Source organism: Phasianus colchicus, chromosome 18, assembly GCF_987193195.1.
Source record: "Phasianus colchicus chromosome 18, bPhaCol1.hap1.1, whole genome shotgun sequence".
Classification (NCBI taxonomy): Eukaryota; Metazoa; Chordata; class Aves; order Galliformes; family Phasianidae; genus Phasianus; species Phasianus colchicus.
The window spans coordinates 3,886,498-3,909,219 of NC_143453.1; the positions used below are offsets into that span (position 1 = coordinate 3,886,498).

The 22,722-nt window shown below is 46.2% G+C and overlaps 1 protein-coding gene and 1 long non-coding RNA gene across 4 annotated transcripts in view; one reads left to right on the forward strand and one right to left on the reverse strand.

Annotated features, from left to right (window-relative positions):
* The window catches only part of BICDL1 (BICD family like cargo adaptor 1), a 46,072-nt gene that overhangs the window by 6,851 nt on the left and 16,499 nt on the right, over window positions 1-22,722 (forward strand). For 2 of the 3 annotated variants that reach the window (XR_016472088.1, XM_031592216.2), the window contains exons 3-5: window positions 20,430-20,546; window positions 21,144-21,155; window positions 22,405-22,551. Coding sequence is in view for 2 of the 3 variants with exons in the window: in XM_031592216.2 (XP_031448076.2) it covers window positions 20,430-20,546; window positions 21,144-21,155; window positions 22,405-22,551 (276 nt within the window). In the remaining variant the exon portion in view is untranslated. The remainder of the gene's footprint in view (window positions 1-20,429; window positions 20,547-21,143; window positions 21,156-22,404; window positions 22,552-22,722) is intronic. The other variant, XM_090152655.1, reaches the window with a different exon arrangement.
* Window positions 509-4,462, reverse strand: LOC149915508 (uncharacterized). Its single transcript, XR_016472079.1, has 3 exons — window positions 4,157-4,462; window positions 3,752-3,903; window positions 509-734 (listed from the first exon to the last, which is right to left on the reverse strand). It is a non-coding gene; the product is annotated as an uncharacterized LOC149915508 (long non-coding RNA).

Here is a 22,722-nt window from a genome sequence, read left to right on the forward strand (position 1 = left end):
TTTTGTTCCCTCAGCTCCCTATTGCTGCCAGAAATAATCCTCCCACTTCAGAATAATCCCATCTCAGGAAAAAAAAATCGTTCCTTGGCACTAACCTTGCTGCTTCAGCCCCCCCCCCCCTGCCCCCAGCTCTGTGTAGGGGACCAGATGTTCTGCAATGCTCAGATGAGCAGAGGAAGCAGCTTACTCTTGCTGAGGCTTCCTGGCCAAGATTCACTGCTCAGTGGCTTTGTCACCTGGTGAAGACTTGCCAGTAACTCAGATGTAGCCGAGGACATAGTAGGTGTGCAAACAGCTCTCCTAGAGTCAAGAGAATGTAAGCAAACCAAAGCCAGGTCAGGAGTGGTTTGTTGCTCAGCCAAGGCTTTGGTTGAGGCTTTTAAGTATCTCAGCTCTTGATTACTGCATACTTGTTACGCCATGTTTGCAGCTCAGTCTTTCTAGTTCTCTTGCTCTGAAGCGGTTGTGTATGCAATGTTTGAGGCAGAAGTGGTGCCTAAGCCCTGGTCACCCACATAGTTCTGGCCCCTGTTAGTGCAATAAACAGATGCAGATACACACACATTTGCCTATAGTTGTATTGCCATAGGCTGGGGTCTCTCTAGAGATCACAAACTGATCACCAGCAGAGGAAAAATCCTGCAAAGGTGTGCTGTTACAGCTTCTGTGAAATTAGAGGTGCTGCTGATAGCTTCTGAGTCCCCAGTTCTGCATTTTTTGTCACAATGCTCTGTCTGGGAGGAATACACTGAGAAAAATCAGTGATAAGGCAATTAAAGCTTCATTCAGAGCCTCAGCTCTACCCCCATCTGTCACTGAGCACCCTCCTAGAGGTTTCACTCACAGGAGGACAAAGAAATGTTGCTCTCTGATATGAGTCATTCTATGCTAAATAGACGCTGGCTCTTTAAAATTTAATTTCTGCAGATTGGCAATTAACACCTCATGGCCCAGTTTCACAATACTTGAGCATCTCTCTGGGAAAGGCATTCCCTTGGCACCAGACTCTGTACATCAAGTGATGGTTCAGCCTACAACCTATCAGCTCACATCGTCCTCCTTGATTCTTTGGGGTTCCTGCTTGCTTCTTTGGGGGTTCCAGGCTTCTACCCCTTCAACCTCAGAGCCAGGCAGCATCCACCATCTCCTAACCCACCTCCTTCCTGCTGTCACACTCTTTTACTAATTAAGCCTTAGGTTTTTTTTTTTATTCATGCTACCTTTCCCAGAGATGAAGGGCCAACTCAACCACCTGCTTTTTTCCAGTGTGAACCTGGCACAAATGTTAACCAATTGAGCACACACTCCCACACACAGATAGCAAAGGGACCTAGAAAACTCTGTCTTGCAATTAAAGCATGGGACTGAAAAATCCATCCTTGATGCTGGCACAGACTGGTAAGAAAAACAGGAGACTGTTGCAGGCTCTAGAACTGGAGATAACTGTCTTGCCTTAGAGTTGCCAAGAGGCTACAATCAGGTCTGTAAAATGACTTGAGGTCTTCAGATGAGATGATGACACAGGAGAACTTTACATATCTAATAATAGTAAGTAGGCTATAAAGAACTTTGCCTCTTCTTGCAATACAGCCTTCTGTTAGAAGCAAAGAACCACACCAGAGATACCAGCCAGAGTTCTAACAGCATTAAACAATATGGAAATGAGGTAAGGCTGGGAGCTCATAGTGAAAGACACGACTCAGATGCTGAAGATCAAGTTTAAGATCTTCACAGTAACCTTATTTTTTAATTTTCTAAGTGATGATTGCAATCCCTTCTGCATGATTGGATTTCCCTCCCCCTGCTTCAGCATAGCAGAGCAGGTAGTACTTCTCAGCAGTGCCCATGCCAAAGCAGATGCTGATTTTTACCTGGGAGAGCTGCAGAGCAGGCACACCGAGGTACATACAGCTCACCATAGACACTCAGAGTACAGGAAGCAAAGCACAGCTCCACCAAGAAAGCCATGGCTTGGAAATTGTTTTGTTTCCAACTTCTCCACTCTCTCCCATCTGTTGCAGTTCCCCATTTGGAAGAAAGAAATAAAATCTTTATCCTTTTAAGTTATAAAGTAAAGGGGGAGAATGGAGATGGGGAGCCACGTAGTGAAAGGTTTCCTCTTACATGCAGCAACCACAGCAAGAGTGCTGTTCCCACCTCAGGGCTTCCAGGAGCTTCTAATATAAATAGCAACAGCAACCTTTGCCTATATTGAGGCAACATATTACTACTTTGTCAGGAAGTGAATGGAAAAAAAAAAAAAAAAGACTTTCACACTGTTTCTAAGGAGTTTCACCAGATGGCATTCCCACACATTTCCTGCTATCAGCCCTGGGCTCCTGGAGCTGTTTGCTGCATGCAACTTGGGCAAGGATGCATCCTTCCTAGTTCTGTTGGGTTTCTTTTCTGGTACACCGAGTACGAGGCAGTAATCTCACAACATTGAGCTCAGGTAGTTTTTGCAATGAAAGTCCCTTTTCAGTGGCAGGAAGCAAAGTGTCACCTTGCACTGCTGAAATGGCTCTTTGTTTAGAGAGGAGCACTGCAGCATCCCTCAGAGGGACCCTCAATCACCAACTTCTTATATTCCTTCAGCATCTAGTGCAAACACATTGCTACAAAGAATGAGGTGTTTCAGTCAGTCCCTTTGGTAAAGAAAGGCAGTGACCAACCAGCCCTCAAAGTCTCCAAAGGATTTTGCATTTGCCTGCCACAAAACCTTCCTTTCAGTGATATTTCAAGGGAAGGAGTTCTGTTTCCTGCTTTGTGCTGCAGCATAGCTCTGGAGGACCAGCAGGCCCTGCCTGATTTAGATCTGAAAGAAACATGGTGAGTCACTGGAACAGGTTGCCCAAGGAGGCTGTGGATGCCCCATCCCTGCAGGCATTCAAGGCCAGGCTGGATGTGGCTCTGGGCAGCCTGGGCTGCTGGTTGGTGACCCTGCACACAGCAGGGGGTTGGAACTGGATGAGCATTGTGGTCCTTTTCAACCCAGGCCATTGTTTGATTCAAGAATGAACTGAGTATACGGTACCATCCTTTCCAAATCACTTGTGCTTTAAATATCTCCTCCGGTGGTCAGCAGCACGCTTAGAAAAAACAATGGCCCTGTTGTCAGTGACTAACAAGTGTGTTGGGCAAGATTTGGTGCTTCTTCCATGCCAGAGATGTGCAGCCATTACACTATGAGCTAGCTTGTCCTCATTTCTAATGTACAGATGCTTAATGCAAGCTGCCTTGCATTTATTGAGTTGTCTGTGTCAGCACAGCAGGGCATATTGAGAATCTCCATGCTTAGCATGGAAACAAGTCAGGCTCAAGCCAAGCACTGCATTGGGGGCTTTATTTTTTAGACAGAAGAGAGCCCCAAGTAGTGCAAAGCTGAAGAAAAGTTACTGTGACATTTCAAGGTGTGAATCAGTCACTACACCGAATTCTTTGTAAGACTGTCACGGCAAAATATAAAGTTAAGCATTCACTAAAGAAACTTCAATAATGGAGATGGTGTGAAGAGCTCTGCATAGCAAACTTCGGTCTGCTTCGCCTCTGGACAGTGTAAATTCAACAGAATGGAGAGACTGCACAAACCAGGACCAGACACTGAAAGCAGCAAACCTCCCACTGACCATACGAGGCACCTGCACCTGCCTGCCCCCTCTGAAGCATCAGCAGACCCCAGCAACACGTAACCAGATCCCCCATCACCTGCTGAATACTGATTACTGTGCAGGCAGGAATGGCTTCCTCTTACCAGCTACTTATCCCCAGCAGAAAGCACTTGTTAATAATTCAGCTTCGTGCCACATCAGGACTGGAGCGCTGAGGCTCAAGCTGTAAATATAGGACGTGACTGCAGCTGCATGTTCTCTCCTGCAAAGTCCTACAGTGAAACGAATCAGTGCCCTAGAAGGCAACGAAGACATCTCGAGGTCACTGCTCAGTGGGGTTCCATCCGTCTGGATGAAGGGAGCCAGGCAGAAGGAAAGGCTCAACCCCCCAGTGAATGCTTTGCCAACCCTGCAGCACCCATTAACCCCATTTTGGGGCACCCAGAGCTTTGGGAACCAGCAGGGCATAACTGTAACAAACACCAAGGGAGGAGGAGCAGGCAGGGGAACAGGCATTCCCAGAGGTTGCTCGGAGGTTTTGCACCTACCCATTTCAAGCAGATTTTTTTCCCCGTGTCCTTTGGTTGCTAGCAAGCAGTGGCAGAATGGACTTCTATCCATTCTTCTGGATGTACACAGAATAAAACAAGGGCACGCACTGCTAGCGAAGCACAGCACAAAGCCCCCTGGAGGAAAAGGGTTAAAAATTACTGAGGTTGAAAACACATTATGGGGAAGGGAGAACTGCACAAATCCCTGTTCATGGGGAAAAGGGAGAGCATTCATCCACCCATGGGCTGGATGGAGCCCCAGGACAGGGGACCCGCATCCCACCATCTGCAGGGACCCTTTGCTTGTTGCTAGGCAACAGCACAGCACATCACAGCGGGTGATGTTGCCACGGCGACTGGGTGTGATTCTGCTGCTTGTGATGCTGTGACAGTCAGAGGACACGCAGGGAAACGCATTGGTGACGTCCAAGGCAGTGAGTGGTGGGGGCTGCGGGCTCGGCTCGCTGCCAGGACGTGTCCCTGGCATCACCATTTCATCCCCTTATTTCCAAATCCTGCTCACTGCTCTTTATATATATATAAAAAAATAAATTAAAAATCACTCTGGAGATCTCCTGGCCTGTTGTCCATGCCACCCACAGGGAGCTGCTACTCTACTCAGAGTGACTCTGCCAGGGCTGGGCACTGTGTGCATCCACCCTCCAGTGAGCCCTGCTGTGGGAGGCACGGTGCAGCAGGAATGGTTGTTTGTCACAGCCCACCTCCTATCCTTGGAGGCTGGTGGTGCCCAGATGGAGCCACAAACTCTGGCCCCATGAAGCAGTTCCAGAGCTCAGCCATCCCATCCTCACACAGCACGGGCAGTTCATCAGCTGGAATGAGTGTCCAGAGCACCATCTAGGTAACACCTATGTACAACTGCTTTTCACCTGGTAATCAGCTGTACGCTGTTCTTCCTTGTACTCCAGCCAAGCCCAACTCACATTATGCCTTCACCTCTAGCAAGTAGTTCTGGAGCAGACCTCAAGGCTTTCTGCAAGGCTTCGTGCCTTGAGGGATGAGCAGCATCACTGAGCTGTGAGTACCTGAAAGCAGGAATCCAACGTGGAACTGAAATCGAACTTGATAAATGATCATAGAACCATAGAATGGCCTGTGTTGAAAAGGAGCACAGTGATCATTTAGGTCCAACCCCCTGTTATGTGCAGGGTAGACAACCAGGCTGCCCAGAGCCACATCCAGCCTGGCCTTGAATGCCTGCAGGGATGGGGCATCCACAGCCTCCTTGGGCAACCTGTTCCAGTGCTTCACCACTCTCTGTGTGAAAAACTTCCTCCTAATATCCAACCTAAACCTCCCCTGTCTCAATTTAAATCCATTCCCCCTTGTCCTATCACTATCCGCCCTCATAATACAACAAGGAAATAAAAATCTGAATGAACCCTTCATTTCCCCTGTTGCACTGTACTAAAAATTTCAAGTGGCTATTCTGTTTGGGTCCAGGTCTTGATGTTTACAGGAGCTGCTTCATCATGCAGTAGCTCAGAGGTAGGGAGACGTGGGAAGAAAAGATTTTGTAGGAATATTTCTGCTTATTCACACTTGCTGTAAACACTTCCTCCAGGATATTCTAGAAAGTAGGACACAGAAGGTGTTTGCATCCAGCCACTGCATTACTAGCTAGAACCAGAGCTAAACATAATTGAAGGCTTAGCACATCACTACCCAAGAAAAAGCAATTAAACATTTGGTCTTTCAAGAGCCATTCCGGGTTATAAACTTTGCACGCATTATAATGAAAGCCTTTAAATTCCTTTTTTCTTTTAAGTAGGATTGCTTTTTCTAAATGTAATTCGGTAGACGACAGCTCAGAAGGGAGGTCTGCAAGCTGTGTTAGGTGCTCTGATTAGCCATGAAATCATAGAGGCCCCTCGCAAAACAGCCTAGAGCTTCATCAAGTGTTTTGTTCAGAATTGCATTTAGCAATATCCTGCTTATTTTGAGCACATACAGAGGATCAGTGAGATTCTTGCTGGCTTCTAATAGATGCCACAATGCAATGGAGACATGCCATGCAGCCGGGCAATTCCAGAACAGATGGGAGCAAGAAGCTTCCCAGAGGTGAGAGTACAACTGGTAGCAACTGATCTTCCATGCAGAGAAGCCTCTGAGTAACGTGAGGTCAAATCATCCTCACCCATTAGTGAATATTGAAGGAAAAAGGCAGAGAGGCCCCAAGGAACACTCACAAACAGCACACCATCTCTAAAGCTTTGGAACACACGTGTGTTTTCACCACCTTTGCTTGAACATGAGCTCTTGAGCAGATTCAGCTGCTAGGGGAGCTGCGCTTCCCAGCAGAATTATGCACAGATGATGCCAAATGAGAAAGTCTCATATGATGGTGTTTTGCCAAAATCTACCATCTCTTCTGAATTATGTGATCGTTTTTCAAATAGCATCCATTGATCGGCTGCAAAGCTGCATGGGGATTTGCTAACTCAAATGATTTTTGCCTCTGATCCAGAGAGATTTATTTCGCTAGGCTTTACTGAATGTTGCATTTCACTTGGAGTACAAATTCTTCTTAAGCGTGGTGCTGACTTTTCCCTCTCCACCTTAGCACCAGAGAGCATGCTTCTGCAGCAACTGGTAAATATTCAAAGCTTTAAAAGCTCAAGGCAAACGTGCATGAAATTGATGATTTCGGTAATATCTCCTCTTCCTGGGGCCTTTCTGTCCCTGGAGCACTGGGGCTGTGTGTGCACATCCTCATCCTGTAGAACTGCAGGCAAGCAAGGTGCTCATTTCACCTCAGTGCAAGGCAGCCCAGAAAGCCACTATTTAACCTGCTCAGGCTCACCTGGCTTGCTTTTGTAGTATGGAGGGATGTGCTCACTCCACAGGGAGGTGGAGGACAATGATACACACTTGGGAACATCATTTTTTCCCCCCACCAGAGGCAATTGCACATCCCTGATGCTTATAAAGCTGGGTAAACACAGACACCTTGAGACCTCTCAGTCAGCACCCTACTCTGAACGGGTGCCTCTGCAGAAACATCTGGGATGGCCACCACTGATTTGCATGACCTAAAACAACTCAAAACCCACCCACAGAGGATTAGCAGATTGATTTACTTCACGTAAAGAGGTCTGCTCCATTCCAGGCATTATCCAACCCAGCAGCTCAGAGCTACTTACCGAGATTAACTCTGGCACCATGAGGCACAGTCCATCAGCTGGGGGCTGCCTCTCAGTGGTTTCTTCCTTCTAAGGAAACCATTTGCATCCAGGCATTGAAAACCTGGGAGACTTCATTTTTCTCTCCCCTCCTCCCTATCCTCCATAATTCTCCATTAAGAGACAGTATCAGACCAAAAAACTCAACTTGTGAAAGAAGAAAGGAGACAGGCAGCCCGTATTCCTTTGTTACAGGTCACTGCCTTCCCTCAGTACAGGGGAGGGAAGGTTTGCCCTGTGTGGGATAGTGGCAGTTTTAGTGCTCCAGGTCCTCCATCAGCCCCTTCTCACTGCCAGACAGCACACAACTGAGAAAACATCTTGCTATGTGAAACATGCAGTGCAGAAGCCTTTCCTAACAGCGTGAGCTTGTTTGAATGAAGACACGAGTTTTCCTGCTTCTCTTAGTCTCCCTGAGCAGAGCTATAAGCCAACTCCAGGTCAGGACAAATGGCCCAGCCTGAGCAAAATGCCTGTTCCCATGTACCAAGCAGCACGTGGAAAAAAAGAGACAAGGGGAAATGGTTTTAAGCTGAGGGAGGGGAGATTTAGGTTGGATGTCAGGGGGAAATTCTTTACAGAGAGAGTGGTGAGGTACTGGAACAGCTGCCCAGAGAGGCTGTGGATGCCCCGTCCCTGGAGGTGTTCAAAGCCAGGTTGGATGGGGCCCTGGGCAGTCTGGTCTAGCATTAGGTGGGATGGTTGGTGGCCCTGCATGTGGCAGGGGGTTGGAGATTCATGATCCTTGAGGTCCCTTCCAACCCTGGCAATTCTGTGATGTTAGTTAGCATCCCCATCCTCTGCCAGCTGGCCTCACTGGGTTCACCCTAAGGACATGGAAAGAGCTGGCTGCACTGGGAAGCCACTGCCAGACTACACACACATCCCTGCCTGTATATATACACATGCACTGCTTTCCACTCTCCCTTCCCCTCATGCTGTCTGCCATACAAGACATTTGCAGGAGGCACCTGCTAGTATTTCAAGCACGTGAAGCGGATGGTTTTCATTAAGCCCTGTGTCAGCACCACAGCCCGTAACGACTTGTTTATGCATACAGCCTGCTGAGGCTGCAGAGCACAGACAGATGGGCAGCCATCTCAGCAGCTCCCATCCACCCCTTCACGTGTCTGCAGACGAGGCCTTTGTGGGATGAGTTGGAAAGCTGAAGGCCAAGCTGCTGCTTTAACATCATAGGGAAATTCTGTGCTCTTGCACATATTTAGCACAGAGAAGGTGATACGAGGCATCCAAATAATGGCTTTTTGGTGCATTCCACCAGCATCGTTAGGCAAATGGCCATAAATACCCTTCTTGCATATCTTGTCTCGCTGAGATTATTCTCGTCTCCTTGGCAACTGTCAGATGATGTGTAATGCCAGCAGGGATTAGCCTCGGTGAGCCTGATAACCCCAGTGTAAATTCCTGCTCTGTGAGGAGACCTGGCAGGACTCTTTTCTTTCCTGGTAACGTTCAAGTGTTGCCATAAATAATGTTAAATCCAAGAACCTTTCAGTAAACCTGTAAGGAGTAAGGATGAAAACTAATATGGTGCTTTTTAAGTGGCAGTATGTCTTCTGTCCTCCAGAAAAGCAGTTTGAGACACGTGGATAAACGTGGTGTCTCACAGCCTGACAAGTAAAGCTGTGTTTTGAACCAGTGCTTAAGAGAAGGCTTGTGCTGAAAACTTGGCCTCTAATATCTTTATCTCCTTTGTTCCTGGATGCCAGCGAGGATCATGCTGGGAAATTCCAAATCCCCACAAGAGCTTAAACTTATGCAGTGCTTTTAAAGCAATTAATTTCTGAAAACTAACCCGGATTTTCTGAAAAATAACCTGAATTCAGGTCAGTGTTTGAAATCCAGGTGCATCCTCTGACATCAGTTGCATCAAAGCTTTCTGCCCCAGCAAGCAGCTAAGGCCTGCACCCTCACTCAGCTGCTCAAGCAGACACAACTAAAGCATCACATCAATGAGGTACAATTCCAACACCACCAGTTTTCTGCACGCAGAGCATTTCTCTGGGTAACAAAACACATTTGGGCTTAGTGAGGAAGAAGTTGTTTGTTTCCAGGTAGCCTGCCAGAGCTAATTGCACACAGATGAGACCCATCCCACAGCAGTGTCCTAGCTTAGGAAGCAGAGCAGCACCACGTGATATGTGGCATTAGAGGCTGTGGTGTACAAGTGACATGTTTAAACTACTTATTTTTTTTTTTTCCCTTCAGTCCCTTTCAGTCTTTTTAATCCTTCAATTTGGGAGCATCTGCTCCAATTCAACAGGACAAAAAAAAAAAAAAAAAAAAAAAAGAAAATCACCCAGATACTCTTAATTTCTGCTGCAGAAATGTAATTAAACATACAGATCTCTGGCACAGTGCTGCATTGATGCGATGTATCATAGCTGATATCCATCAGAGATATCAGCTGGAGAGCTGAGGAAGGTCTCCAAGGCTGTTCCAGGAGTTAGGTCACAAACCAGCCAAGGCAAGGGGCGATGGGGAAGCTGCTGTAGGCAGAATAAGAAAATCCAAGTCTTGGCACAAGCTCCTTAGCAATGATGCAACATGATTTCCTTACATGCTTCCGTGGATCCGTTTGCTCCCCAGCCATCTGCTCGCTCCAGCACACACCTTGTCACACGCAGGACAGGGAGAGGGGTCAGCAGCCTAAAGCAGGTGGTTCAGCACAGGGAGGATTAAATGTTTCTGACTGAACTGCATGCCTGTGCTCTGGCAGAAATTTTAAGCAGCACCATTTTAAACACTCCTCAACACAGCAAGAAGTCAGTAGATGTAATATTGCTACCACAAAGAAATCCAGCTGCAACAGCAGGAGCGAAGTATTTGCTGGGAGCCAAATACCATGATCTCCTGTCACTGATCACATTATTCTTGCGTTCTGGCAGCAAGAGGAAGGGAAATTAAATCATTTAGAGGCAGTGATGCTAAGATAGGCATCCCAGTTTAGAATCCTGCTGTAGTAGCGTAAAAACTGGGCAGCAGATCTGCCTGCACTCAAATGCAGGATGATCCACGTGTCCCTGCAAAGCAGCCCTCACCCTCCTTTGAAGGCAAAGCAATTAAAGAATGTAACTGGAAATCAAAACAGCTGCAGTCAAAGTCTAAGCACACTCAGGATTGCAGAAGGAAGCCACTCCCAACAACTCAGTAACTTATCAGGGAGATTTGGAAGGTGAAGAGCAACCACTGACACACCAGTCTGGTTGTGCTTCATTTGGGGTAATTTAACTGGCCTCCTGTTACCTGCTGAGGGCCAGAGTGTGCATACATGTGGTACGTGATGCTCTCATCTGTCCTGATGCTTAAAAAACACCAAAACCAACAGTATTTCCCACTCCGCTTCTATAACCCAAATGGGGCCCATGGACCTTTTCCCACTCCATCTTCTGAACCACGTCACTGAGGTGCAAAGGAAGATATTGGTGAAGGAGGGGAGGGCTGTCCTTGCTCTGCCCATGCTAGCATTGCCAAGGATGCCTTTAGCCACCAGGAGAAAACATCTTTTCTCAATACCAGACAGAGAGGACAGGCTGTAATTCTCACAGCCCCAATCATCACAGCATTCCCAATCTAAGCCCTTGTGCCATGCCTACAGAACCCCACACCTGAGCAGCTTACAGCTCAGCTGCATGGAAACCCAGGCTGTGGGCCTCCCCGACCCCACATCCTCCTGGCACCTGCTCCCCACCAAGCACCTGAGCCCAGGATCACTGACAGCTTTTTCTGCATCAGGACAGTTGTCAGAAAGCAGCAACCTCAATGCCAACAGCCACACTTAGATACCTCTAAGCAGCAGCTCGGACTGCAAGGGAAAAATGGGCTTTTGATTCAATGAAGCATGACCTACATTTGAAAAAACTTTGGCTGTGGGTACAAATCTAGGAGTATGTGCGTGCCAAATTTGGGGCCCACAGCCAAGTACAGAGCCTTTATCCTTTTCAGTGGGCTCCCATTCACATGGAATTACAGAAAGAGGCTCTTTCCAGTCACTGAAACTGATAATGCATTCTCCTGCACGTCTATGATTTGGCACGTATATTTTGCACACCATCCCACAGTATGTGCTGCATTCACTCTGTTTTTTTCAGCTAAGTTTGCTGCCTGCATTTTCTCCATATATTTTTCCACCAAGCCTAGTTCTTTATAAGACTTAAAGTACCAGAACGCCTGTGTGTTTGCCAAAACCTGTTATTTTAAGAAATTCGTGCAAAAACTTCATAAAAACAAGACTGTGGGAGGACAAGGCTCCAAGGAGAGATCCATATTCTTGTTTCTGGACTCTCACATTGTCCAGTGTCTCTGGCAATAGCAATAACCATGCAAGGTCTTCAGAGGAGGCCAGGCTGACACGTGCACAGGATCTGCCCATTTCCAGAAATGCACTCAGCTTTTGAGCTGAGTTACAGGTGCTATTCAGAAACTCTATCCTGCACTTGGAATACACCTGCTGTGGTTTAATTTAGCAGCTCTGGCTCATGTTATAAATCACTATACATATTGCTATCAAGGTGCTCTGAAGGTTAAGGCCCTGCCCTGAGGATCTACAACAAAGACCCAATCCCTGTAGTGCTTACATCTGTGACACTGCACAAAAAGGTAAACAAGCACTTCAGTGCTGGAGCAGCTGCTGCACTGAGTCATAAGCTGAGCCACATTAGTGGAGACAGAGCAAAGCAGAGCAGAGCAGCGTGCATGTACTTACTACACAGACCTGCACTTTGTGCATGACTGTATTCTACCCAAGCAGATCAGGCTGCTCAGATGCTATTACTAACACGTTGTAATTATCTTTTGTCAGTGATCACCAAGAACAAGGTTTAGAAGTCTGCTCCAAAGACCTCATGTTCTAAAGAGCCAGCAAAGGAGAGCAATTCAGGAATAGCTGAAGGCAGCAAGTATTGTTGAGTTACATGATATCTCCCAAAGCTTTTTACCTGCACAAATCCAGCATGATTTTGTCATGCTTAGAGTGTCAAATCAAATAGTACTTGACCAGGAAATAGATTATCTATCTATCTATATATATATATTTAAATGAGATGCTACCTGTTAGCTCCAGAACCATCTTCAACAAAACAGATTAGGATGGTTTTACTTGAGCACTGTAGTTGTGATGTGCTGCCACATGGGGCTGTTTTGGTTTTTGAAGGCTTTATGACAAGTCTGTCCCTTTTTATGGCCCTCACCTTTCATTTGTGACTGACTGATAGGTGCTATCAGTGATTAAAACAGACTCATAGAATGGCTTGGGTTGGAAGGGACCTGAAGGATCACCAAGCTCCAACCCCCTTGCCACAGGCAGGGCCACCAACCTCCATATCTAATACTAGACCAGGCTGCCCCATCCACCACCCCGTAGTGAAGGGAAGGCTTTAATGAACTAATAATTTTATGGGACTAATAGCCTGAAGCTGGGGTTCCATGCTAGCTAATATTAACTACAGTTTTTCAGCTCTCCTTATTTTTCTACAGAAAGCAACTGCAATAAGCATTCTGCAGAGAGCATCTTCTATTTCACCTTAGTCAAGCCAAACAACTAAAAAAAGAGTTCTTTAACTTTCCTTCCTCTGGGTTTTGAGATAAACTGCCCAGGTTGTCACATTCAGTGCTATTCTTGAGAAATAGGCTAATACAAGTTACTGGGAGATGTTTCATTAGCTGCCATGTCTGACTCCCAGGTTAACCTATCCAAGTTTAAATACATGTCTGTTTTAGAATGTTTTCTCCTTTTTTGTCTCAAAGCTTCTGCATAGAAATGAAAAGGTTTTAAGCCAACTCCTAGAATTTAGCTCCAGTATTTGTTCTGGCACCCACTGGTTTCACAAGTACAGGAACAGACTTTGCTATTTCCATGCAATCGTGTTTGCAAGTGCAGGTCTGAGCATCAGGTCTAAATACACTGGAAGGCTTTTAGTTCGTATGTTACCACTAAATCCCAGAAGAGTGTATCCTAAGCTTAAGAGAGTGCATAGGTGAAGATTTTAAAAGCATGCGAGCATCCCTTCCCTGATGTCTACTGCTAGCTTGCCATCACATATGAAATATCCTCAGCAGAACACAGTTCATTTTCTTTGAAATAAAGGAATGGCTTAAAGCCATTGTAGGAGACTGCAAGGAGCTCAGTTATCATGTCTTGCTCCCAGGCACACATTTGATTTTGAACACCTCCAGTCTGAAGCCTTAGACTAAAACAATTTCATTTAAAAAAAAAATTAAATTCAAGAATGGAGATTTGCTGCCATAGAATGGCCTGAGTTGAAAAGGACCACAATTAACATCTAGTTTCAACCCCCTTAGCAGCAGTGTTTGACACACCGATCTTTGCCTCCACCATCATAAGCATCTGTTTTTTCTTTCCAGATGGTTTTAATGACTGTGTCATATATTCATTTTTCCAGCTTATCAACTAATCAGGCATGCCATGTTTCATTAGGCCACCGCCTGACCCATGCTTACTGCTCACAAGAAGTTTACTGGAAGAAACATTTCCCATCTTTTGAGTTGAGGAGTCAAATTGAGCTCAAGAACTGTGGATTAAATCCCCCACGTTAGAAGTAGCATGGCCAAAATGCACTATCATGAAAAAAATATGGCTTTTGCAGGGGAAAAATAACTTATGGAAAGAAAGCATTAGGAGTTACCAAACAGAACAGACAACTGAATTTATTGATGCAAAACACAGACCATTCCTCTTTCAAATGTTAGCAGTTCTGTGTTAGATCAAGGCAAGACTTTGGAACCAGATCTGGGGGCTGGGGGTGCTTTTGCTAACCTGAGGGTCCCAAACACTGCTGTAATAGTGAACCTGAGCTATACTCCACTGAAACTGGCCCAATGGTTCCTCTCGGTTCTACTGTAGAGTCATTGACCTGATGGAAGCTATAAGACTCCCTGCCTCCAGTTACAAGTGCATAACTAAACTGCAGAGCAACAGACGTTTCATTAATGCCACGTGCATCATCTGCACAGAGCTGGAATTGCTGCTGGTATTCCTCCTCAACATCCAGGAGCTGACTGCCATTATCAAGCCCTGGAACCAGCTTTCCATCCTGAGCCCAACAACAGACAGACACCAGCCCTGGGAGCCACTGTGCAGGGCCATCTCATCTCCCACTGAATTTGCATAGAGAGAAGAAGAGGCACTTCTTGCACTGCTTAGCATCGCGTGTCCTCCAGGCACACTTTGTCCTCTGAGTTATCTCCAGCACTAATTTATTGCAGCATTCAAAGCAGCGGGCTCCAGCAGTCCCTCCCACAGGAAGCTGGCTGACTCATTTTTCCACACACTCTATTTTTCTCTCTCCATAAGAGCCAAGCGTTCAGGTCAAGAATAAACCACAAAAAAAAAAAAAAAAAAAAAAAAAAAAAAAGGAGGCTTGTGTTTAAGCACCTTCTAAAACATGCATACAACAGGCATCCACTTGTGAAGCTATTTCTACCAAACAATGAATCTAGAGTTATTACGCCCAGCCTGAGATGCCCCCATATGGCACACAACCCTCTTTGCTTTTGCTGTGAGCAGCAGTCCCTAATCCTGTAAGATGATTTAGCCTAAGATAATGGCTGCTGGCTTCAGCCAGCCAGTTGTCTGTGTTCTCACAGACAAACAAGATGAATACCACCATTTGACACTCACTCCACTGAGCTCTTTGCCAAAACGTTCAGATGTTTACCTTGCAGACTAGTTCTCTAAATCAACCAGCTTTTTAGGGAAGGAAAAGAGAACCACATTGCCAGGAAACCCTCAATTACCCACTCTTCCATGCTTTGCTTGGTGATGCAGCAAGAGCTTATTCTCCCATTAGAAGGATTTTTCAGGGACCCTTGGAAAGAAAAAGAAATAGCAGCACATTATTGTATTACCTGGATGTTAACAGCAGCTATTTCCAGCTGCATTTCCAACTCTCCAGCTACACGAAACATGAAGCAAGCAAAGCCAGCCAATGCAGGCAGCTTTTCCTTTCAAAAGGGGCTTCAGGTTGAGAACTGAACATCTAACACTCTATCAACAACTTCTCATCTCCCAGGGGAGACACAAACCCTACCCCCACACACACAAAAACAGGCCAGCTGCTCCTTGTCGTCTTATAGGCCAGCTCCTCCATTGGCCCTTGTGGCTCAGGTGTGAGATATCTGGGCTGATGCTGCACGAACCCTCTGCTACCTACCAGAACCTATTGTGTCACTGCTGTGTGCTAAGAGGGAACCACTCACAATCTTGTCATTTTTCATTTTAAAACTCGGGTTTTCAAAGCCAAGCATTTCCTATTTGTCCTACAGAAGGGAAAAACTGAAGAGTAAGAGGCAGATTTGCAGCAAAGAGTTTTCACTTTCATGCAAGCTATAAACTATCTCATTTCCAAAATACCATGACTGTGTGAGAGGTGCAGATTTTAACATGAGATGCCACTGCCTCCTCTGTTTCATAAAGTAGGTTTAATGCTACAGCTAAGAGACGTTTCCCATCAGTAACATCTCCTGAGCTTGTTGCTTAGAAAAGAGCAATTCCAGGTCTTCTCACTTACCAAGCTCCTGACTTTGGCAATTAAGAATCCTCATCCTTTAGATGTTTCATTCCTTTTTTAATTATTTTTTTCTCGACAGATGAATTTCGTGCTTCAAAGATGCTTATCTGTTTCCTCTTTTGTGCATCTGCTGTTAGTATAGGATGCCATGATCACTCTAGCAGGCCTGCACCCTACAGCACCAACCTGTATGGTTGATGAGCCATCAGTGGAGGTCAGGCAGCGTGCTGCATCAAACCCTTCTGTCTGAGTAGATATGGATTTATTGGCTCTTCAGAATAAGGAGGAATAACAAGAGGAGCCCTTGGGAGTGTAAGGAGCGTTGCAGATAGCTGGGTGTGAAAGTACATGATGCAAAGGTACCAAATGCCAGATATAGAGTAGTTTGCCTGATTTGCACCGAAAAAAAAAAAAAAGGTAATAGTGAGAAACTGCTCTGTATTCTGCTGAGAGTTTCAGAGAAATGTATGATTTCATGTCAGGAGCCAATGAGGACACTGCTGGCTGGATGCTGTGTGTCTCTGCTACAGCCACCTCATAGGTCTTACTTAAATGGAAGAGCTGCAGGTAGGAAGCAAGGTCACTGGGGAGTGAGCTGAAGGCTGAGATGGGTCCTGAGCAAAAAGAAATCTGTGCTAAGTAAATCTTACCTGCAGGAGCTCAGCAGGTGTGCTCTCACTACTGGGATGTGCCCTTTGCTTTATGGAGTGTTAACGGGACCACAGTGGGAACGGGGAGTCCCTTGAATTGAACGATGAGCAAATTAATGCAAGGTGTAATGCTCTCTGGAGTTTATGAATTTAGCACTAATTAGTGCTTCTCTTATCTATTTTAGGCAAGTAAATCTTCAATATCCCTTGTTAAATTGGAATCATCTTGTTTGTAGAAGCAAATCATCTGGCAGCATTGATTTCTTCACCCAGTTACAGTCTGTTCTGTTTTTGCATTCTCTTTTCCTTTCTGATGTGATTTATAACCAGATATTCTGTATGAAGTTAGATTTATGGAGCAAACATTCTCCCCAAAGAGAGTTTTCTTTGAATGAAACTGACCAGCAAGGCGTTCATTTCTCACAGTCAATCCCAAATGTTACAGAGAGCCCCTCTTGACAGGAGTGACCCACCATATTTACATTTATTTTCATAGAATCAGTGGGGTTGGAAAAGACCTCTCAGATCCTCCAGCCCAAGCCCAGCCCACCCCACCATGCCCACTGCCCACGTCCCTCAGTGCCACATCTCCATGGAACACTCCAGGGACGGTGACCCCACCACCCCTTGGGCAGCTGGTGTAGCCTTTATTGTATAGGAAAACACTGATGGGGAAGAGAAAGCACTACAGCTTGTATAGTAAGAGTAGAGCCAGCCTGGCTGAGACGGAGAAAGATCGTTTCAGTTCAACAGACATGAGAGCCATGGCTTATTTGAGCAGTGAATGGAAAATGTAGATAGAAGGTTACATCCTCTGATGACACTGATGTCTGAAATAATCAATAGTGAGCTCGTGGTTTAAAACAAACATGCACAACATGCAAATGCTGACAGCAGTGTGATAACCCAAGCAGAAACCATATGAAAATACGTCGTAAAACCTGTGGAATATTGGATGCTGTCAAGGTGGCTTCCAATGTGCTATGCAAATTAACGTGAAAATCTCGACTTTCTAATCAATTAGAAGGGATAATTTGGCAGCAGTATTAATAACCTCAGGAACAAATGTAGCATGAAACTCTACAGCACTAAAGGGAGGGTTGTGTGACCTCAGCTCAGCTCAGCAGACTTTGCCTCGTCTATGAAAACTCAAATCTTAGCAAAAAGTGATACACATCCATCAGCCATTTCACTGCCTACAAGAAGCAGATGAGGATTTTTCCTCATTCTCCCGTGTAAGGAAAGACACAATGGGGTCGTTCCTGTTTATTTCTGTTAAACTGTTACTCAAGGATAGTATTCTGCACTGTATGAGGCTAAAGAATTATTTTTACTTTTCTCCGCTGTGGCAGATAGGGTGCAAATGGTGTAGGCTGAGGCAGCAACACCGTCTGCATTAACTAGCAGTAAGGGAGTCCTTTCTTCCTTCAGGGGGCTGCAGCTGCAGGAATAAGATGGCTGAGTGTGTAAGCTAAGCAGCAAGTAGATAAATTCCAGATGATGATGTAGAGGTGGTTCATACAAACCTTACAGTCTTGCAAGCATTGTAGAACTGGAAAAGACCTTTGAGGTCAATTCATTTCCCTTCTGTCATACGCAGTCTTCTGAAAGACGCTGGGTGATGAAGTGATCCAGCTCCACTGCAAAATTCATTTTTGCTACCATTCCTCCTACTGTAATTGTGCAAGAGGAGGAATCTTACTGCAGCTCCTTGGAAACTTAGAAATCTTCCAATTCCCAGCCTCAATATACTCATACCCAGTTTATTCACATCAATTCTTCTGCCAAAATTGTGCTTCTGCTTAAATAGCACTTCCTTCTCTGTGCTTAACCATGATGTATTTATAGCGAGCCCTCTCTCATGGCATGAGATGAAACAAGCCATCCTCTTTAAGTCTCCTTCCATATACCAGAACAGATTTGCCATGCTCTGGATCACCCTTGCAGCCCTTTCCTTCACCTTCTCCAGTCTTGCACGGGGACCAGAATCAGAACCAGAAGCTATGAACTGTCTCACCAGAGGTTTTACAATGTTGTTAACATTCCCTTCTTTCTCACTGCTGTACTGTGTGCTTGTACTGTCTGCACCTAGAACTGTTCAAGCATATAGATGGCGTTATGCAATTAACCATTGGGTGCTGGCATGTCATCTCATCTCGTACCACTTGTGCTCCTTGGGAGTGTGGTCAGCATCTCGCAGGCAAAATCCTTCAGTGCTTCTCATCTGATGCTTTCTCATCCTTGATAGCTCCCGCAGAGTATTTCAGCACAAAGATGTTCCAGCAGCCTCTACAAATGCAAAGTGAATCATTCACAGAAAGCACAACTCATCCATCTCCTTTAGTGTCACCAATTAATAGCGGCTCAGGATGCCTTGAGATCTATAGCTGCTTAAAGGAAGAAAAACAGCCAACCCCTTCCTATAGTGCCGCGCTGACATTGTGTTTTGTGTGCTCTGCCTGTGCAAAGGAACTTTATTAAATAAACTAATGGGGGGGAAAGTGTGCAATGGCCTTTGGTGTGAGACTTTAAAGAAAGTAAAAAGACCGCTTATGTTTATCCAGGATGGAAAGGGAACGAAAAACTAAAAATCAATTGGTAGACAAATGATTTCTTACTATTGGAAAACATTTGTCATTCTGGAAGCCAACGTCTCTTGCTTCTGATTTGGATTATGTGACTCCGTGCTGCAGAAATTCAGGGATCATCCTTAGAAGGGCAGTGTTGCTTTGAAGTGCAGCTCAGGCTGGATCTGTGTGCTCCTTCCTCGGGCTGGGAGCTCTTGAAGCAAAATCATTGCACCCTTTGGTGGAGCTGCTGCCTTGAGCTCTCTAGCTGCCAAGCAGCCCTGGTCAAATCCTGACAGACACAAGAATGCTCTCCCAAACAGCTGCTGACATTGATAGGGGTTTTCTCTTCTTGCCCCCATCCGTCCCACCCATCTTGCTTCCCTGGCTGAGGCATAGGGGCTGCTGATGGCATTTCCCATTGAGCATGCTGGGTCTTGAAGGGGATTAATTCACTTCCAGTTAATCTGCCAGGGGAGAAGTCTGTGCCTAAGCGTAATGGAGGCTAATTAAACAGAAAACCATCCATTTGTGCTATCTCATTAGGGATTTGTCATAAAAACCTTATGTTCTCTTACAAACCTAAACAAGTGTGTTCACCATGTGAAAAACAGCAATAAAACTGTCCAGAGGGTTGTTAAGTTCTAAGCTGTCGTTTATACAGCCTGTCTGCATCCTGTAGGTAAGGAATGGCCCTTCTGCTGTCCTCAAAGCACCCTGTGTAACAGGGGCATCCCTCCTTCAAAATGGGAAAGAAGGCCAAGCCCAGAGCTGGCAGTCATTTGGAGCGGATGCTTCTCTGTCTGGCCCTGATGGGAGCCAGGGATCAGAAGCAGAGGACACTTGTTGTTTCAAATCTGCACTGAAGATGTTTGAAGGTTTACACAGCATAAATATAATGGTGTATCCCAGGAGATACGGACATTGGCTCCCCCGATGCCTGGTCCCTTCCTTAGCCCCAACTGGGTGCGTTCAGGAAAACTAAATTCCCTGTGGGTGATGGGAGATGTCATGCTGTTTTGCAGCAAGAGAAACTTAACGAGCTGTGTCCTCCAAGGGAAAGTTTTCCCAAGGGAAAATGAGCGTGGTCTATCTAAATGACTGCTCTCCTTCACTCCTGTCCAGACAGAGATTTTCCCTCATCCAAACTCGACTAACTTCAGGGTTTCTACCGAAACCAGCACTTGTGCAGAAGTCATACGAGGGCAGGTCTGCAGACCTTCCGCCGCGCGGGAGGAGATCAGTGCTTTCCAGCCGTGGTACGACCCCCCATGGTAATGCCAGCTGGTGTCTCCCTGCAGGCATCCGAGGTGGAGAGGCAGCTCTCCCTGCAGGTCCACACGCTCCGGGAGGACTTTCGGGAGAAGAACTCCTCCAGCAGTCAACACATCGTGCGGCTCGAGAGCCTCCAGGCTGAGGTGAGTCACCTGTGCTTGGCCTTGTTCCTTCAGACAGCATTCAGGGCGAACCCCTCTGTGCTGGGGGAACAAAACCAGCTGCTTGGGGTGAGCAAGGAGAAGGTTGGTAGCTGTGCTGGCCAGGTTGGCAAAGGACAAAGTCCACCATTGCAACCTCAGCCACGAGCACACCTGCCAAATGAATGGATGGGAAGGATCTTCCAGGACGTTCACCATGGAGCTGAATCACATCAGGCTTCTGTCTGTACAGCTTAACCTCTAAGGCCATGGTGGGAAGATCTGTAAGGTTTGGGTCCTTTTTGCTGTTTCTAATGCTTGCAAAGAAAGCAGCCATCCTCCCCTATCTCTGAGCCAGTCATGCATGGAAGTAGAGCGATACATTAGCAGGGTTGATAGCATTTTTTACTTCCCTTCCCTGATGGGAATCACTGGAACTAATGGGGTAGAAGATGTCCAACCCTACCACCCTGCCACTTTGCTTATTTGTAAGCTATCTGGAAGAGCTTTTCCTAAAATCTCTCAATTTCTTCTCTCCTGCTCCCACCTGCTCCCTGCTGGCCCCTCGCCTTCTCTTCCCCTCCCCTCGGTGTGGAGCAGCAGGTCCTTGAAGTAAGTATGGAGGCTCGGAGGGGGCTTGCCTACACGTGCACCCAATCACCATGCATGCATGTCATTATGTATGCCTCACCTCGACTTCTTCCCATCTCTTGCTTTCCAAATCCGTCTCCCCTATTTGCATGGCCCAGGGCCCACGTTGGAGTCAGAAGCACAGGGGTTGGCAGGGCCCCTTGGGGATTATGTAGTACAGAGTGTTGGCTTTCTCTTACATGGTCATTCACAGCGTGTTCATCACTGGTTTGGATATCAAATACTCTCAGTACAATCTCTGTATTATACCTCTTATTTTCCTTGTACCCCTTCTCTCCCACCCACACAAATCATGACAGTGGTGGGAAGAGACAGCTCAGAAACAATTACTCACCTACAAGCAGCTTTCTAATACCTACAGCAGCCTTTACCCTGCAGAAACAGCAAGATGTGCTTTGCTAATATTCCTTCGTGCAGCCAAACATTTCCAGCAACATGGAAAACAACAAAAGACAGGAGCCCATAGAGGCCAAGAGAACAGTAGGATATGCTGAATTTTTCTGTCATCCATGTTGAAAGGAGTTGAAAAGAGACCATAGGGCATATTTAGGGTTGTACTGGAGTGGAGAACAGCATACACAGTCCTCAAAGGTCCCGTGTGCACAAATCTGGAAAAAAGTTTCCTTTTTCTTGGTTAAACAAAAAGTGACCTTGGCTGGTGCTGATTCATCCTGTGCACCGTTCCCAGCTAAGTGAATCACAGAGGTTTTGCTTGGCACGTTGTCCCTCCTCACCTAAAATCACTGCCCTTGACAATTAAAAGAAATGAACCAATTTTTAAAGGCAGCCCATCTCTGGGAAATTAAAAATAAGTGTGGCACAGAAAGGAGCCTTCATGAATAAAAAGAAAAATCCCCAGTGAGAACCTGGTGAATGTGCAACAATTAAGAAAAGCATACAGGCAGTGCATTACACAGCCCCGCAGGGAGCAGGAGCTCAGGGGCTCTCCCTGTGCTCTCCAGCATCCATGTAGCAGAAAATCCCACCATCTGCTCAGGCAGAGATGGACCTGGAGAAGTAGCTGGTTTCATCCTTGCAAGTTTTAGGGTAGAAGGAGTAGCAGTTTTTCTCTTGCACACAGGTGCTGAATACATACACGTATATTTTGGGGTTTTTTTTTCTGCTTTATTTCTCTCATGGGGATGTGGTTTCCCTCATCTGCACTTCCTGGAAAGTATAGGGTTCAACACCAGCTCTCATCCCTCTGCAGATCAAAATGCTGACGGACAGAAAGCGAGAGCTGGAGCATCGCCTTAGTGCCATGATGGAGGAGAACGACCTGCTTCAGGGAACAGTGGAGGAGCTGCAGGACCGAGTCCTCATCCTGGAGAGACAAAGCCATGACAAGGACCTGCAGGTGAGAAGGCAGCAATGGGAGAGGGAAGAGGACAGGAGGTGGGAAATGAGTCAAGGATGTGGTTTGGGGTAAAATCAACCAGAAAGACAACAGGGAACCGGGAGATGGAAGAACTGAACAGCCTTAAGTTGCACCAGGGAGGTTCAGGTTAAATACTGGGAAAAAAAGACT